At 36.4% G+C, this 17,060-nt stretch overlaps 1 protein-coding gene and 1 pseudogene across 1 annotated transcript in view; both read left to right on the top strand.

Annotated features, from left to right (window-relative positions):
* The window catches only part of GPR149 (G protein-coupled receptor 149), a 72,226-nt gene extending 65,362 nt beyond the window's left edge, over positions 1 to 6,864 (top strand). The window contains exon 4 of the mRNA XM_044255088.1: positions 5,873 to 6,864. Coding sequence (XP_044111023.1) covers positions 5,873 to 6,445 — 573 coding nt within the window. The 3' untranslated portion in view covers positions 6,446 to 6,864. The remainder of the gene's footprint in view (positions 1 to 5,872) is intronic.
* A 7,448-nt stretch (positions 6,865 to 14,312) lies between these two features.
* Positions 14,313 to 15,364, top strand: LOC122910455 (annotated as a pseudogene).
* Positions 15,365 to 17,060: the final 1,696 nt, after the last annotated feature.

Raw genomic sequence — 17,060 nt, 5'->3', positions numbered from 1 at the left:
ACCTTCATATCATGTTTGTAAATCTGCCTTATTAGTCTACTTCCAAAATTTCTTGGTTATACATTTACTCTTGGTTATAAATCTGCAGATAAATCTTAGGAGGAACTTTTCATGTTCTAAAGTAAAATTTCATTGGTATTCTATTAAGTTTTTTATTTAAATTGTATTAAATCAATATAATAAAATAAATTCCCATATTTACAATAGAATTTTTCCATGTGGAAATATTATTTCTTTTGTCTCCTATTTATTCAGGATATCTAATTATAGTGGGCTTTTTTTCATATATTCTTACATATTTCTATAATTTTGTTACTATTTTGAATGGGATATTTTTAAAATATATTTTTTAATTGGTAACTGCTGTTATTTTAACATTTACGTACAAATTAGCTACCTTACAAAACTCCCAAATTAGTTCTTTTTTAGAATCCCTTCTCTAGAATTTCAAAGCATACAATATTTTCACATGAAAATTATGATTTTTTTTTTATTTGACAGACAGAGATCACAAATAGGCAGAGAGGCAGGCAGAGGAGGGGGGAAGCAGGCTCCCTGCTGAGCAGAGATCCCAATTTGGGGCTCCATCCCAGGACCCTGAGATCACGACCCGAGATGAAGGCAGAGATCTAACCCACTGAGCCACCCAGGTGCCCCGAAGATTATGATAATTTTATTTTTCCTGCTCACTATTTCTTGACTGTTATCTAGCTAGGACCTCTAGAACAATGCTAAATAACTGCACTGATATCAAATATTTCTTTTCATCTATAAAAATTGAGCCCTGCCCAGGTCTCCTTTTCCCTCACTCCACCTAGGGTAAGTACACTTATGCCATATTCTTATAATTCTCCAGCCTGGATATATTGTAGTATGAGTCACATGGAAATGAAATTGTTTATGAGCTTGGTATTTGTGTATTCTGTGAATCCAGGATATGACAACTTCTTCATTCCGTTGCTATAGCCCTACCAGCTAACCCAGTCCTAATACTAGAGGTTCAGTTAGTCTGTTTTGCTTCCCATCTCTCTTCATTTTAGTCTGCCCTCCATATCCTTCCTAAAAGAGGTGGAAACTCTGTTCATTTTACACAAATTGTTAGATATCTCCCTGAATCTTTATCCCTTTACTTCTCCCTTCATTCAAGCTCTCATTTTCCCTCATCTGGAGGAATGTTTAACTTAAACAATAGATCTCTCTGAAAGAAAAAAAAATCTACGAATCTAACTGTCAAATCAAATTCTTATGTTTTTGCTTTAAAATATACGAACAATATTTAGTAAAAATCCTTACATATATCGTTCTTACACAAATCTAAAACCAAAAAACTTATACATAAAATATTTTCATAACCAGTAACATTAAAACTGCTAAATTGGCTTAAAGTGACAGTACCATTTTGCTGAAATTAACCTGTCAATTTTGGATTAATAGTGTGAAGATGTATGCTCAGACCTGCTTCTTTTTTTTTAATAATTTATTTTTTATTATTTTATAAAAATATAATGTATTATTAGCCCCAGGAGTACAGGTCTGTGAATCACCAGGTTTACATACTTCACAGCACTCACCATAGCACATATCTTCCCCAATGTCCATAACCCCACCACCTTCTCCCTCTGCCCCCCAAACTCTCAGTTTGTTTTGTGAGATTGAGTCTCTTATGGTTTGTCTCCCTCCCAATCCCATCTTGTTTCATTTATTCTTTTCCTACCCTCCAAACCCCCCACATTGCATCACCACTTCTGCATAGCAGGGAAATCATATGATAGTTGTCTTTCCTTAATTGACTTATTTCGCTAAGCATAATACCCTCTAGTTCCATCCACGTCGTAGCAAATGGCAGGATTTCATTTATTCTGATGGCTGCATAGTATTCCATTGTGTGTGTGTGTGTGTGTGTGTGTGTGTATGTTTGTTTGTATCTTTAGGGTAAATACCCAGTAGTGCAATTCCTGGGTCATAGGGTCGCTCTATTTTCAACTTTTTGAGGAACCTTCATGCTGTTCTCCAGAGTGGTTGCACCAGCTTGCATTCCCACCAACAGTGTAGGTTTTCTTTCTTTCTTTCTCCGCATCCTCGCCAGCATCAGATCTGCTTCTTTATAATCTGTCTCTGTGTTTTTACTTCTGTGACTGTCAAATGGAGACTATCCCTTTGAATAAGAATGTTATGCAGTGTAATTTTTTTAAAAAGGTTTATTTATTTGCGAGAGAGAGCCCAGACCCAGGTGCATGCAAGTGGAGGAGAACAGAGGGAGGGACTCTTTAAGCACACACCCTGCAGAGCATGGAGCCCAACATGGGGCTCTGGGGCTTGATCTCACAACCCATGAGATCATGACCTGAGTCAAAACTGAGTCTGACATTTAACCAACTAAGCCACCCATGTATCCCTCACAGTTTAATTTTGAGAACTCAAGACTTTGTGCACTATTTCAGAATAACAGACTTCATACTTAGCTAAACTCTGGTTCTATGCAATTCTCAAATGCCACTTTTAATGAGATGTCATTTGATAACTCAGTAAAGGTTTTTGCTCATTTAAGTTAGCATGAGAGCTACTGAAATCTGCATTATGTGGATGTATAAAATCAGATGCAAAAAAATTCACATTTGCTTTTATATTAACTCTTCATCAGTGATGCAAGTTTGTACAGATAAAGATATGGTCATACTATTGATGCTCTAGTGAAGGTTCTTTTAAAATAGACATGCCAGTACTGCTGAGCACACTGTCTGATAACTCAGTTTTCTCATCCAATTTTCTTTTTTAAACTAGTATATTCCATAGGACTTTGTTTACACAGTATACCGTGTCAAAGAGAAAATAACTTTTTAAGCAATGAGTTGGGGTTGTTTTTTCTTCCTGCAGTAAAGTATGATTTAAGGAAGTCCAGCTTTCATATTACTAGCTCTCAGAATGAAGGACGCTATTTTTATAATTCACATTATTAAATGACAAATTTTCTAAGTAATAACTCAGTCTGTTTTTATTTTAAAAAACTGAAATTTCTGCCTTTGATAAAACTTTCTCTCAAGATGGAAAGTCTTTAATTTGGCTCTTCCACTCATGACTTATTATTCACAAAGCAAAGCTTTTAAAACTGCAAATCTTTTCTTAAGATCAATTTCAAATGCCAACCTGTATGAAATCTCTTTACTAAAATATGAATATATGAAATCTCTTTACCAAAAGTGGTCATTCCTGGACTCCATAGAGCTTGGTTCCTATCTCTACTACAATAGTTGGAACTAATTTTTTTTTCTTTCTTACATGCTTTTGTCACCCAACTATATCTGTGAGGTCTTTGAATGAAGAAATAGCATATTTATCTGTATACCCAATGCAAGTTCAGAATCTTGTACAAACACTACTTACTCCTTATGCATGGGGAATACATTCCAAGACTCCCAATGGATGTCTGAAACCACTGTTAGTACCAAACCCAATACATCCTATGTGTTTTTTTCTATACAGACATACCTATGATAAAGTTTAATTCATAAATTAGGCACAGTAAGAGATGAACAGAAATAACTAATAATGAAATGGAACAATTATAACAGTATATAAGGTTTGTGAATGTGTATGTCTCTCTCAAAACAAATACTATATTCATTCCCTTCTTCTTGTGATGATATGAGATGATAAAATACTGACATGATGAGATGAAGTGAGGTGAATGACATAAGCACTATGACACAGTGTTAGGCTACTACTGACCTTCTGATCATAGGGCAGAAGGAGGATCATCAGCCTTCAGATCACAATTGATTATGGGTAACTGAAACTGTGAAAAGTCAAACTTTTGATAGGAAGTACTACTGCAATACTCAGCAAATGTTAAATAAAAGCATAAGTTTAAAAAAAAAAATGAAGGCCATTTCCCCTTTGCCAAAAAGCTGTTACCACTCAAACAATGCTTTGGTACAGTAATGAACCTAAGTATTGCTCCTGTCTTTTCTGCTTCAGTCGCACATACGAAGTTGGTGAAGTTCTTTGTCTCAGCAGAAGGGTAAACTGAAATTTACAGTGTAAGTTTTGAAAGTTTTCAGCCCTTTAGGGTACAAGGCCCTAAACTTAGGTTCTTAGGACCCTTTATGGATAAAGAGGATTCAAGACTTCTCCATAGAGAATAACTAAAAAAGACTAGTAACATGTCTTGTACACCCTAGACTATATTTTTCACTGTCCCTAAACTCAAAGAATTGGGCATGAAGGCACCCAAATGAATCTTATGATAAATCCTCCCTTGAAATTTTCTCTTAGTAGAAGAGAATCCAAATTGTAGTCCTGGGCTTCCTAAAGCCACACTTAGGTCCAGATACAAAATGCTCAAGGCAAATAGGGTGACCAGCTATCCTGCTTTTTCTGGAACTGGGAAGTTTCCTGAGATGCAAGAATTTCAGTGCTAAAGCTGGCATATTTACAGGCAAAAAGAAAGGTCGGTCATCCAAAATTGGCAAAATACCATGAACCCTCATGCCAATTTCTCTATAAAGACACATTTAAGGCAATCCAGTTGGTAAGTCAGCTTCTTAGATTATCGGCGCATGTATGAAAAGTGTTAACCATCTTCCTTCCCCTTCTTTTTCTGGACTACAACATTTCTTTAATTAGGGATTGCAAACCTTACAATACAACAGAATCACTTGTTTAAAATAGACTGCTAGGGGCACCTGGGTGGCTCAGTGGGTTAAGCCGCTGCCTTCGGCTCAGATCATGATCTCAGGGTCCTGGGATCGAGTCCCGCATCGGGTTTTCTGCTCAGCAGGGAGCCTGCTTCCCTCTATCTCTCTCTCTGCCTGCCTCTCTGTCTACTTGTGATCTCTCTCTGTCAAATAAATAAATAAAATCTTTAAAAATAAATAAATAAATAAAATAGACTGCTAGAACCCACCCCCAAAGTTTCTAATTTAGTAGGTCTGGATAGGGCTCAAAAAAATCTGCATTTCTTACAAGTTACCAGGTAATGCTGATGATGTTAGTCTGGGGATCTAGCTTTGAGAGCACTGCTCAAGAAGTTTGGTACCTTCTGAGACTCACATGTAATCAAAAAAGAAAACAAGTCAACTGGAAGTATGAAGATATGAATCAATAGTATAAAACACAGGCTATTGTAAGAGTCTGTTTTCTTTCATTTCTTAAACACTTATCAGTGGCAAGTACAGATTTTAAAAAATCTTAACATACAAAGTTTTAAATAAAATATAGAAGTTTCTAACCTTCAAGAAAGTTTTTGCAGAGATGTGGGAGAGTTCTCTATTATTAGATTTACTTTAATGACTGTGATTTCTCCATGGAAAAGTGAGCACAGTGTAGCACTGTTCTGGGGACATTTGGTTCCTCTTCTGAATGCTCAAACCTAACAGCTGAATAATACTTTATACTTAATTTGAATCACAGTTTCACAATTATCATTCTCTGTGACATACTAAATAGGAAAAAAAGAGCATTTTTATAACACAGTCTGCATTTCTTTCAACCTATGCAAACTTTTTAATGTAACAAAAATATAAAAGCAATTTCAGATTATATATATGCATTCAATTTTATGTCCATATTCTGCCTTTGGAAGCACTGACTGCTGCCCCCAACAATAAACAAATTTTGCCATAAGCTACAGGAATATGTCCTTTATCTTCAAAGAAAGGTTCCTGACTGTCCTCATTTAGATATTATATTTGACCTAGGAGAAACTGAGCTATGGTGTTTTCATGGTAGAATTTAAATATCACCAAAAAGGTTTCTAGGGAAATTGGTCTGAAATAGAAAAAAATTCTACCATATTGATGAATAAAATAAATTTCTAAATGTCCTAATTCCAGAAACTAGTTTTCAGTAGTAACAATTTTGTTTTTGTCCCCAGCGTTCTGGTGGTGCCCTTGCCATTCCCTTGTGTGCATTCCAAGGGACTGTGTCTCTTCAAGCACCTACGGGGAAAACCCTCTCTCTTTCTACCTATGAGGTAAGTGCAGAAGGACAAAAAATAACCCCAGCCTCTAAGAAAATAGAAGTCTATCGATCCAAAAGTGTTGGCCATGAACCAAACTCAGAAGATTCTCCCTCCACATTTGCGGACACCAGTGTGAAAATACACTTGGAAGTTCTTGAAATTTGTGATAATGAGGAAGCCTTGGACACTGTGTCAATCATTAGCAACATCAGCCAGTCCTCTACACAGGTCAGATCTCCATCCCTACGCTACTCACGGAAAGAAAACAGATTTGTTTCTTGTGATTTAGGGGAAACAGCCTCATACTCTCTCTTTTTACCCACGAGTAATCCCGATGCTGATATCAACATCTCCATTCCGGACACTGTTGAAGCACATAGGCAGAACAGTAAAAGACAGCATCAAGAGAAGGATGGCTACCAGGAGGAAATCCAGTTGTTAAATAAAGCTTACAGAAAAAGAGAGGAAGAAAGCAAGGGTAACTAGTGATCATTTGGTCTAATAAAGGCAAAAACGGGTCTGCAAGTTCAAACTGCTGACCTAACACTTTTGTTCCGAGGCTATTTGATTTCCTTTATTACTTGTTGGTTTATATAAGATTCACAGATTTAGTAGTTAACTGTTTTTAGGGTAAGCAGCTGGAACTAGTATAAACACTTAAGTGCTTTTGATGTATTACCTGTAGATCACACACTGTGGTAATTAAAAATTTGTATCTTATCTGATTCCTAAAGCTGTTTTCTAGATTAAATATCAGCCTCATTTACTAATGTTTTTGCCTGTTTGTCATCCTCAGAATAAACAGAAAATTGCATAAATTCAATGAATATATTGTTCACATGCTCATGTTTCAACACGTAAGGCTGGCCTTTATTGCAAGGGGTAAGAAGATATTTTGGGAATGGAAAAATGTAGCAAAACTCTGTGTTGTATTTAAAGAGAATTGTCTACATGTGTCTAGCAAATCAAGCTTATTACAGTTACTGCTTTAGCTTTATACCCATGTTTAAGAAATATATTTTCATGTAAAATGGCAAACTAGCTAGCTTCCAACTTTGAAACATGCATGCCCATAGTCTGTAAATAATAGTTTTCTTCATAAAGTAAAAATTGCTTACTAAATATTTTTCTTCCTTTCTCTCTTAAATCTAAGTATTTTACTTTCATCTTTCCATTATGTCAAGATTCCCTTGAAACAAAATGTTGTATGTTACAAGTGGAATTAGTAGTCCATAACTCAAACATTATTGGAAAAGGTTATAAATGTGCACATTATCATTTCTAGAATTGTTTTATCTGAATGGATATTGGGGAAAAACTCTGCCAGATTAAGTTTTGTTAGGTATGCTCAATTAGATTAACAAAGTTCTGGGTAAAGCCAAGGAAATCCACTAAGTAAAAAAATAAAGGTGTGTTTCTAAAGCTGCAGATGTGGCAAACGTTTTTTGGCCATTCTTGAAGTATAGAAAATTTTCATACAAATATTATTCTAATTTTAGGTGCTTTTCAGTTTTTTTCCTCAAAGGCATGTATATCTCAAGCAAATTCAATACATTTTATTACATGAGTGTAATAAAGGTATACATTTCGGCACTAATTTTAAAATGTGTTACATTGGGAAAATGCAAGAATCACCTTATCAGATTATTAGTAATATATATTTCAAAAATTATGAAGTGATTTTACTTCAAAATGCTTTATTCTGATCTTTCTTTAAACATACATTAAATGTATTACTTAAATGTTTATTTTCCAAAGTTATTGAGTTGACATTTTACATGGTATTTGACTTTGTGCACACCACACCTCACTCACATATCTTATTTACTATTTACAGACTGAGTGAATTATATTTTTAAATGATTAATTTGGATTTATATTTCATTATACTGAATCAGAATTCTAAATTATTTTATATGGACTTTCAGATTGTTTCAACTTCAGAAGATTATTTTTTTTTGCCATCAAGAACTCATTTTCGAAGTAATTATTTCACTGGACTTTATGTCTCTTTTACTCTCTCAATATCTCCTCTTCTAAACTTGGGAAGCAAAAGTAATGCCATTAGTAGAGTTTGTAAAGCAAACCTCAAGTAATGTCTAATGTATAAATTCAAAATCAAATATGTTATTACAAATATATTTTATTTAAAATGCCTTTTTATATCCCTAAAATTGAGGGCTATTTTATTTCTTTAAAAGATTTATTAATTTTAGAGAGAGAGTGTGGGAGAGGGGGAGAGGGAGAGAGAGAGAATCCTGAAGGAGACTCCCCACTGAGCCCAGAGCCCAACTCTGCGGTGAACTGGGCTCAATCCTAGGACCCTAAGATCATGACCTGAGCTGAAATCAAGAGCCAGCTGCTTAACCAACTGAACCACCCAGGTGCCCTTTAATGGAGGGCTATTTTAACATAATGACAAATGACCAGATCAATCAAATATTATAAATTAATGGCACTGGATGCCTGTTATAAAAACAGAAGTTGAATATTCTAATAATGTTTTGTAAAAGATAAGCTTTGATATATTAAATTTAGATGTATAATTTTATGAAAGAGAAAGGCGATATTGTTCTCTTACAGTATGGTTTTTGGCAGCAAGGAAATCAGAAACAGAATCATAATAAAACTGAAGAAAATAATAAAGATTTAAGTAGAAATAAATCCTTTATAACTGGTATAGCTCTTTAATACAGAGAAGAAGATGATGGAAGTCAAGATTTAAAGAGCACAAGAACTAGACTGGAAGACAGTAATACTCCTTCCCTCCTGTGTACTATTTTCTTTTCATTGAACTTGGGCCTATGCTGGGAGAACTGGAAAAACAAAAAACAAAACAAAACAAAAACCCCAAACTAGGATATTCCCATTTAATTGCCCTTGGCTATTGAATTAACTATACACTGGATATACTTTAAAGTTCTGGTGTATTAGGGGTGGCTCAGTCACTTGCACATCTGCCTTCAGCTCAGGTCAGGGTCCTGTGATGGGGCCGCACATTGCCATTGTTGTTGTTGTCCAAGACAACTGTAGTTGAAGCTAAAGAAAAATCTATAGGGGCTATGAATATGCATTAATGGCTCCTCCCAATCCTTGTTTAGAAACAGTAAGCGTAGGTAAGCTACATCAGTATAAAGTCTACTTACTCTTCAAAGTAAAAATGTAAAAATGTGTTTCTGTAAGAAATACCCTTGTAGATATCTTGTACTTTTTAAATAGCTTACCCTGTTATATTTTATTAGTAGTAAGTACTATATTGCATATAGCTGATTTCTTTTCTCCATAAACTGATGAATCTGAAGACTAAAATTACTTATTATCTAATAAAAATATCACCATCTGGTGGTGACTTCTACAAACTGAAAAGACATATCTAAGACTCCCAGTTAATATAAACACATGTATAATCTCAAAGAGTTGTGACTGACAGAGGCAACCATTTTGACCAAAGCATTATTTTTAATATAATAAAAATCATTTGGATATACATTATTTGGAAGCTTTTCTCAACATGGTTCTTTAGTATTGAATTTCATTAGATTTTGTCTAGGTTTCTTACTTATTCTATCTAGCCACTTTCATTAATTTATTCACTATAACATTTAACGAATACCTACTCTATGCTAGAAATTGTACTAGCTACTTAAGATTATGACTATGAACAAAAACAAAATGCACACTGCCCACACACACACACACAAAATGAGTTTGAGCCAACTGCAAATTTAGAGAACACAGTCCACGCATATTTAGAGAACTCACTCCTGATACCCGGTGCAAGTTTAGGATATCCCCAAAACTACTATCAGTTTCCATAATTTCCTCGAAGGATCCACAAAACTCACAAGAAATCTGTATTCTCGCAGTTATAGTACATTACACGATATAGACTAAAATCAGCTAAGAGAAGAAGAATATACAACAGAATCCAGAAAAAGTCTGAATGTGGACCTTCTGTTGTCTGCTCTCCATGGAGTCAAGGACAGCATCACTTTCCCAGATATCAATGTAAGACAACATACAAGGATCACTGCCAAGAAGGAAAGCTCATTTGAATCTTGGTGTTCAAGTTCTTTGTTGGGACTCCATCATGGTAAGAGTAGGGGTAAGCATTCACTGCTCACATGACTGATTTCCAGCTCCTAAAGAAGTCAAGTTGATAAAGAATGACACAAAGCTTCTACCTTAAATCACACTGTTATTATTTGGCTGATCCACGGCCCCAGACAAAGTCACTCTTATAAAGCGACATGCTTCAGGGTCTTAAAGGCAACCTCCCCAAGAGGGGGGAGAGCTCTTTTTGGATGGGTTAAGGTCCACACTATACATTTATATACCATACATGTATAAATGTATGTATCTCAAGTAATGTTAAATGTATTGACAGAAAGTAGGTACCAGGGATAATAAAAATGATAAGAAAAAAATGAAAATAAGAGGACAATGATGGAAGGAGTAATTTTTCAAATATTTTGGTTAGGAAAGACTTCAGTGATAAGGTAATATTTTATCAATCAAATAAAGTGATAAATATATCTAGGGAAATCATAGTTCTAGCAAAGGGAACATCATATTCCCAGAACTGGGAGTATGCCTTTTGTATTTTGTGAGAAGGTCAAAGCAAATGCAGATAAGTGAGAAAGAGGAAAAAGCAATTGGAAATAAAGATAGATAAGGGCAGGGAGAGACATATCATTACTGCCTTGAAGACCAGGTATGGACTGTGAATCTAATTTTAAATTTGATTTAAAGGAAGTCATTGAGGGTTCTAAGCAAAGGAATGACATGTTTGAATATAAAATCACTGTCTATTGTTGTCAAGGGAAATGACCATGAAAGTACAATATGATTCCAGAAGAAACAGGAGGATATTTTAGTAGTCTGAGTTAGAGGTGATATTTGCTAGGATTAGGGTGATAGCAGTGGAGATGGTGATGGTATTGTATTCTAATTCAATAAATAGGAAGAATTTCCTTGGTTACTAAATAAATTACTCATTTCTTAAATGTTTTTTTATGGAGCCTGTAAATTGAGGAAAAAAATTACCTATGGCAATCTATTTTCTGTTAACACCTTGGAAAATCCCAGTGTTTCTAGTGTCTTTCATATATCACAGAGACTAGAAGCCTGAAAAGTTTATTTTCCATTCTTTCTTGCCGGTGAGTTTCAGGTTTAGCATCTGCCAGAGAAAGGTATTTGTGCAAGATTTGGAGGACAAAGTTGAAGAAAAGCAGCAGCAGTTAAATGAATGTTCCTAACCAGTTGAGGCTTTCTCCTCTAAGACACGGTTTAGGAGTCTTTCTATCCTGCAGTTCCACCTTTTCAATTTTTATGATCATTATGTTCATCTGTATTAAGCTGGTAGGAGGAGAAAGGGCCAGGAGGATCCTGCAAGGACTGTTTCAGGGATGGCCTGGAAGAACAGAAGCTCAGCCACTGCAGATTCTGCTCTATTGGAGACATCTCAGTATACAGTCATCCTCAACTTCAAAAGAGACAGATACATATATTTATCCGTGCGCACAGGAAGAACACACCTAAATTTGGTGAAGAGCTAGCAACCAGTCTCTGCCACATGCTATGACCCTAACTAGACAATAATATACCATACTATAATAGAACATAAATAGTGTCCCCTCCCTGGTATCATGAGATGCAGAGTTACTGCACACCATAATCCAAGAATGGTACACTTTCCCAAGTTTGAGTTATTTGGCCTTGAGTCTAGACCAGACTGTACTGCTCCAAACCTAGGTCAATTTGTTTATATGATCGCTTCTTCAGCACAATACAAAGAAAATCATATTCATATGTCTTTCCTACAGTCTTGAAATCTCAACTTCAAAATACATAAGAACACACGTGCAAACATTCACATATACAAAAACACATGTTTTGTGGGGTTTTTTGAGAATAAGCAGGGACTTGGCATTGGACAGTCAAAATCCCAATACAAAATGACTACAATGACGATATTTTGCAATATTATGTAGAACAGTTTAGATTCCTGGATTCATTTCATCTTGAAACACTTTATTAGAGGAAAATCTTTACCTTCACATATGTATAGTCTCACTGAGTAACTTGTCCAGAAAAAAAGAAAAAAAAATCAATCTCTGAAGCAAATTTTATTTCTGCCACTCAGCAGAAATACAATTCCCAGAAGCTTTAAAATGTGAGGATCAAAAAATACTAGGGTTTAGATAAATCCATGGTCCCCTGGTTACAGGAGTAAAGATCCATATCTACTTGCTTCATAGAAGACTTAAGACTTTGTATTTTCATTATTTAAATGAAAATTCATTGTTAAATTTTTTTTTCCCTCGGGATTCATTCATAATATTTTTCCCCTGAACTCCCAGATTATCTGTTTACAGTAGACAGAGAAAAATCCACTAATTTAATGAGATTATGTAGTTTTCAAGGGAAAGTATGTTATGCAAGATGCTCAAGAAGATCTTTAACATGGATCCTGGCATCCATTTTTTTTTCCTTCTTTTTCCTTTCATGAGAAACAGATGGAATTAGCAGACAGTGACAATAATTCATAGTTAACGATGACAAAATGTCTGGTTTGCCTGAGCTGGTCCCAATTTACAATTGTTTTCCTGGCATAAAAATTAATAGCATTCTCTTTAACTTTTACAGAATTGGACAATAAGATACACAATCACTCTTTAGTTGTCTAGCAAGTTGTACCTAATCTGTATGTTTTTCCCCCCAAAACAAAGGATGCCTATAGTAAGTAAAAAGGAAACTAGGTAATGCCTATACATTTCCTGCTAAAAGTCCTTCATTTGCTTTTCATATTTCTATTAGAGAACTTTAAAAATACTCTCTTTCTGTATTTTGCGTGAAATAAGAAAATTATGCTTCGATGTCATCAAGACTTACCCTGAAAGAAGGTAATAAAAGGGGGACAAGTATGTCATGCCTTCAGAAGCTTAGCTTAAAGGTGAGGACACCCCACTCCTACTGCTAACTGTAAAGTACCAAATCACAAAGAAAGCAGTACCTCTGGAGCCACTGAATGCTTGGACAATTAAATTCAAAGAGGACGCTGAAAACAGATATCTGCATTTGAAAAAGAATAAAGGGACAGAAAAATTCTCTGATTGATCTTTGCCTTTTATTGAAATATTTACAGTTCACTGTAACTAAAAGCATCAGAGTATGCTCTGAACCAGAGCACTGGTTATGTTAACTTTTCTCCTGCAAATTTCTCTACTCATCTCCATCCTACTTTTGCACCAAGAGATTGACTTGCACCAACCATGTAAACAGACAGAAGCAAATGCTCTCTGGGTTTGGACAATGCAGACTTCCAGCAAGAGATCAGAGACAAGGAAGAGAATGAGGTGAGGAAATTTATTCCTCTTCACCGTGGAATGGATCTTACCTTTTATCAGCAGTCACTGCTTCTTACAGAAAGCTGACCCTATGACATTTTCTTCCAGGATGCCGGTACTCATTCCCTTTCTTCATTCACCTTGGGCCTAGAAATAATAATATCTCTGTTGCTTCTAATTCCAGCTTAATGAAATCTTTTATAGTTCCTTTAAAAGATCTTTTGTACTTGTATACATACTTTTAACATGTATATATACAAATGTTCTCTGAAATACCTTATTTTAAGGTTGTTACCTGTTTTTTTTTTAAGATTTTATTTATTTATTTGACAGAGAGAGAAAGAGAAAGAGAAGTAGGCAGAGGGGGAGAGGGAAAGCAGGCTCCCCGCTGAGCAGAGAGCCTAATGCAGGGCTCCATCCCAGGACCCTGAGATCATGACCTGAGTCGAAGGCAGAGACTTAACCCACTGAGCCACCCAGGTGGCTGTTTTCTTTTTTTTAATATACATTTTTCAAAGATTTTACTTATTTATTTGACAGAGATCGCAAGAGAGAGAACACAAGCATTGGGGAGCTGGAGAGGGAGAAGCAGGCTCCCCACTGAACAGGGAGCCCAGTGTGATGCCAAACTCAATCCCAGGGCACTGGGATCATGACCTGAGCTGAAGGCAGACACCCATCTATTTTCTATAGAGACTGTAACTGACATATCCACAATCTATAACCTTTCAAGTGTGTAACTATCTTGGCTGTAAAGCGGAAAGAGCCTTGGGCTAGGAATCAGAAGGCTTAGTTTCAACCTCTGATCCTGATTCTAACTCTACCACTGTTTGACCTACACTTGAACTCTCCAGAGCTCTGTTGTTCTTGAGTGGAAGTTAGAAAGATTAGGGATGAAGAGAGCCCAAGCAGATAAGATTATCTGTACAAACTTTTAGTCATATCATTATTTATAAAATTTTTAAATACTAAATGAAGGTTAAGAATCTGCAACTTCTAGATACGTTCGTTAGATTACTCCTTTCTGCCCGTGGACGCCGCCGAGTAAGCATCGTTAAAGTCTCCCCTCCCACCGCCGTCATGTCTAAGTCAGAGTCTCCCAAAGAGCCTGAACAGCTGCGGAAGCTCTTCATCGGAGGTCTGAGCTTTGAAACAACCGATGAGAGTCTGAGGAGCCATTTTGAGCAATGGGGAACACTTACGGACTGTGTGGTAATGAGAGATGCGAACACCAAGCGCTCCAGAGGCTTTGGGTTTGTCACATATGCCACTGTGGAGGAGGTGGATGCAGCCATGAATGCAAGGCCACACAAGGTGGATGGAAGAGTTGTGGAACCAAAGAGGGCTGTCTCAAGAGAAGATTCTCAAAGACCTGGTGCCCACTTAACTGTGAAAAAGATTTTTGTTGGTGGCATTAAAGAAGACACTGAAGAACATCATCTAAGAGATTATTTCGAACAGTATGGGAAAATCGAAGTGGATTGAGATCATGACTGACCGAGGCAGTGGCAAAAAGAGGGGTTTTGCTTTTGTAACATTTCATGACCATGATTCTGTAGACAAGATTGTCATTCAAAAATACCACTGTGAATGGCCACAACTGTGAAGTAAGGAAAGCGCTCTCTAAGCAAGAGATGGCTAGTGCTTCATCCAGCCAAAGAGGTCGAAGTAGTTCTGGAAACTTTGGTGGTGGTCGTGGAGGTGGTTTTGGTGGGAATGACAACTTTGGTCACGGAGGAAACTTCAGTGGTCGAGGTGGCTTTGGTGGCAGTCGAGGTGGTGGTGGATATGGTGGCAGTGGGGATGGCTATAACGGATTTGGTAATGATGGAAGCAACTTTGGAGGTGGCGGAAGCTATAATGATTTTGGCAATTACAACAATCAATCCTCAAATTTTGGACCCATGAAAGGAGGCAATTTTGGAGGCAGAAGCTCTGGCCCTTATGGTGGTGGAGGCCAATACTTCGCCAAACCACGAAACCAAGGTGGCTATGGTGGTTCCAGCAGCAGCAGCAGCTATGGCAGTGGCAGAAGGTTTTAATTACTGCCAGGAAACAAAGCTTAGCAGGAGAGGAGAGCCAGAGAAGTGACAGGGAAGCTACAGGTTACAACAGATTTGTGAACTCAGCCAAGCACAGTGGTGGCAGGGCCTAGCTGCTACAAAGAAGACATGTTTTAGACAATACTCATGTGTATGGGCAAAAAAACTCGAGGACTGTATTTGTGACTAATTGTATAACAGGTTATTTTAGTTTCTGTTCTGTGGAAAGTGTAAAGCATTCCAACAAAGGGTTTTAATGTAGATTTTTTTTTTGCACCCATGCTGTTGATTGCTAAATGTAATAGTCTGATCATGACGCTGAATAAATGTGTCTTTTTTTAAAAAAAAAAAAAAATCTGCAATTTCTCTGAAACCCTACTTCTATGAAAACCCTACTATGATGAAGATACGATTCTCTTCTTTGTTCAAGAAGAATACTTGATGGATCTAGGTAGAACACAGGTTTGGTGTTCTTAGATCAAAACACTTCAGTTTTTACCAATTTTATTTAATAATGTTTTTGTTTTCTTATAAACATATAATGTATTATTAGCCCCAGAGAGTGTTTACCAATTTTAGAATGAAGACCAGGACAAAATCCTGACTCATCTAAAAGTAAAGTAAAAAGGTAAATTCCGTAGAAGTCAGAGAAGCAAGGAAACTGGTGATAGGAGCTGACAAAATTGGCATAAAGGAGGACAGATCAATTTGAGATAATGAAAAAGTAAAAAATCTTGGGACACCTAGGTGGCTCAGTGGGTTAAGCTGCTGCTTTCAGCTCAGGTCATGATCCCAGGGTCCTGGGATCGAGTCCCGCATCGGGCTCCTTGCTTGGCAGGAAGCCTGCTTCTCTCTCTGCCTCTGCCTGTTTGTATGCTAGCTCGCTAGCTCTCTCTCTCTCTGAGACAAATAAATAAAATCTTAAAAAAAAAAAAAGAAAAGAAAAGAAAAAGTAAAATCTCCTAGAATTCCAGGGGAATACAGGGATTTAATAATTAATTTTCTCTTTAGCACACTGGATACACTAAAAACTATAACCAGAGATTTAAAAAATATTCAAAATATGGTGTGCTTTCAAAGTGGTAAGCAGAAAATATGTTGAAAGCTGAGATGAAGGAGGGAAGTCAAAATTTAAACACATCTTCCCCTCCCTTCCACCTTCACCCATATTCTCTTATAATGTAAGACTTCCTTCTTTTTTTTTACTTCCTAGGTATCAGGGGTTTTCATTACTTTATGTCATCTTTCTTAAGGCAGATTTCACAGTCTCCCCTCTGTGGAGTTATAATTGTGAAATGTCTACTAGGGAACATGACTTATAGGGGCAAGGACTAAAAATATGCTGATTTAGTATTACAAAAGTGTCTCTGATAAATAGATAAATGAGGTTTCAGGGACTGAAAATGGAAATTTTTAAAGCAAGGAGGAATAAATACTGCTGCAGACACTTAGTTTTTTCTAACTTTCATAAGACTACATTATTCCTCATAAAATATATCAGTGACAGTGGGATCCTTGCCTTGGGTAGGTCTCATTCTTTTTAGTCCTTCCATCCCTTGACTTTCTTACCCTAACCATAATAAAATAGGGGGAAAATATGCCTATTCATAGTACCTGACATATAATAAGCACTCAATAAATATCACTTGCAGTATTAGCATCCTTTTTCCTACTTCTAGTTGTCCTATGAATAGCAGATGTGTCTGTGAT

Source organism: Neovison vison, chromosome 6, assembly GCF_020171115.1.
Source record: "Neovison vison isolate M4711 chromosome 6, ASM_NN_V1, whole genome shotgun sequence".
Classification (NCBI taxonomy): Eukaryota; Metazoa; Chordata; class Mammalia; order Carnivora; family Mustelidae; genus Neogale; species Neogale vison.
This window is presented reverse-complemented; position numbering and strand designations above follow the sequence as displayed.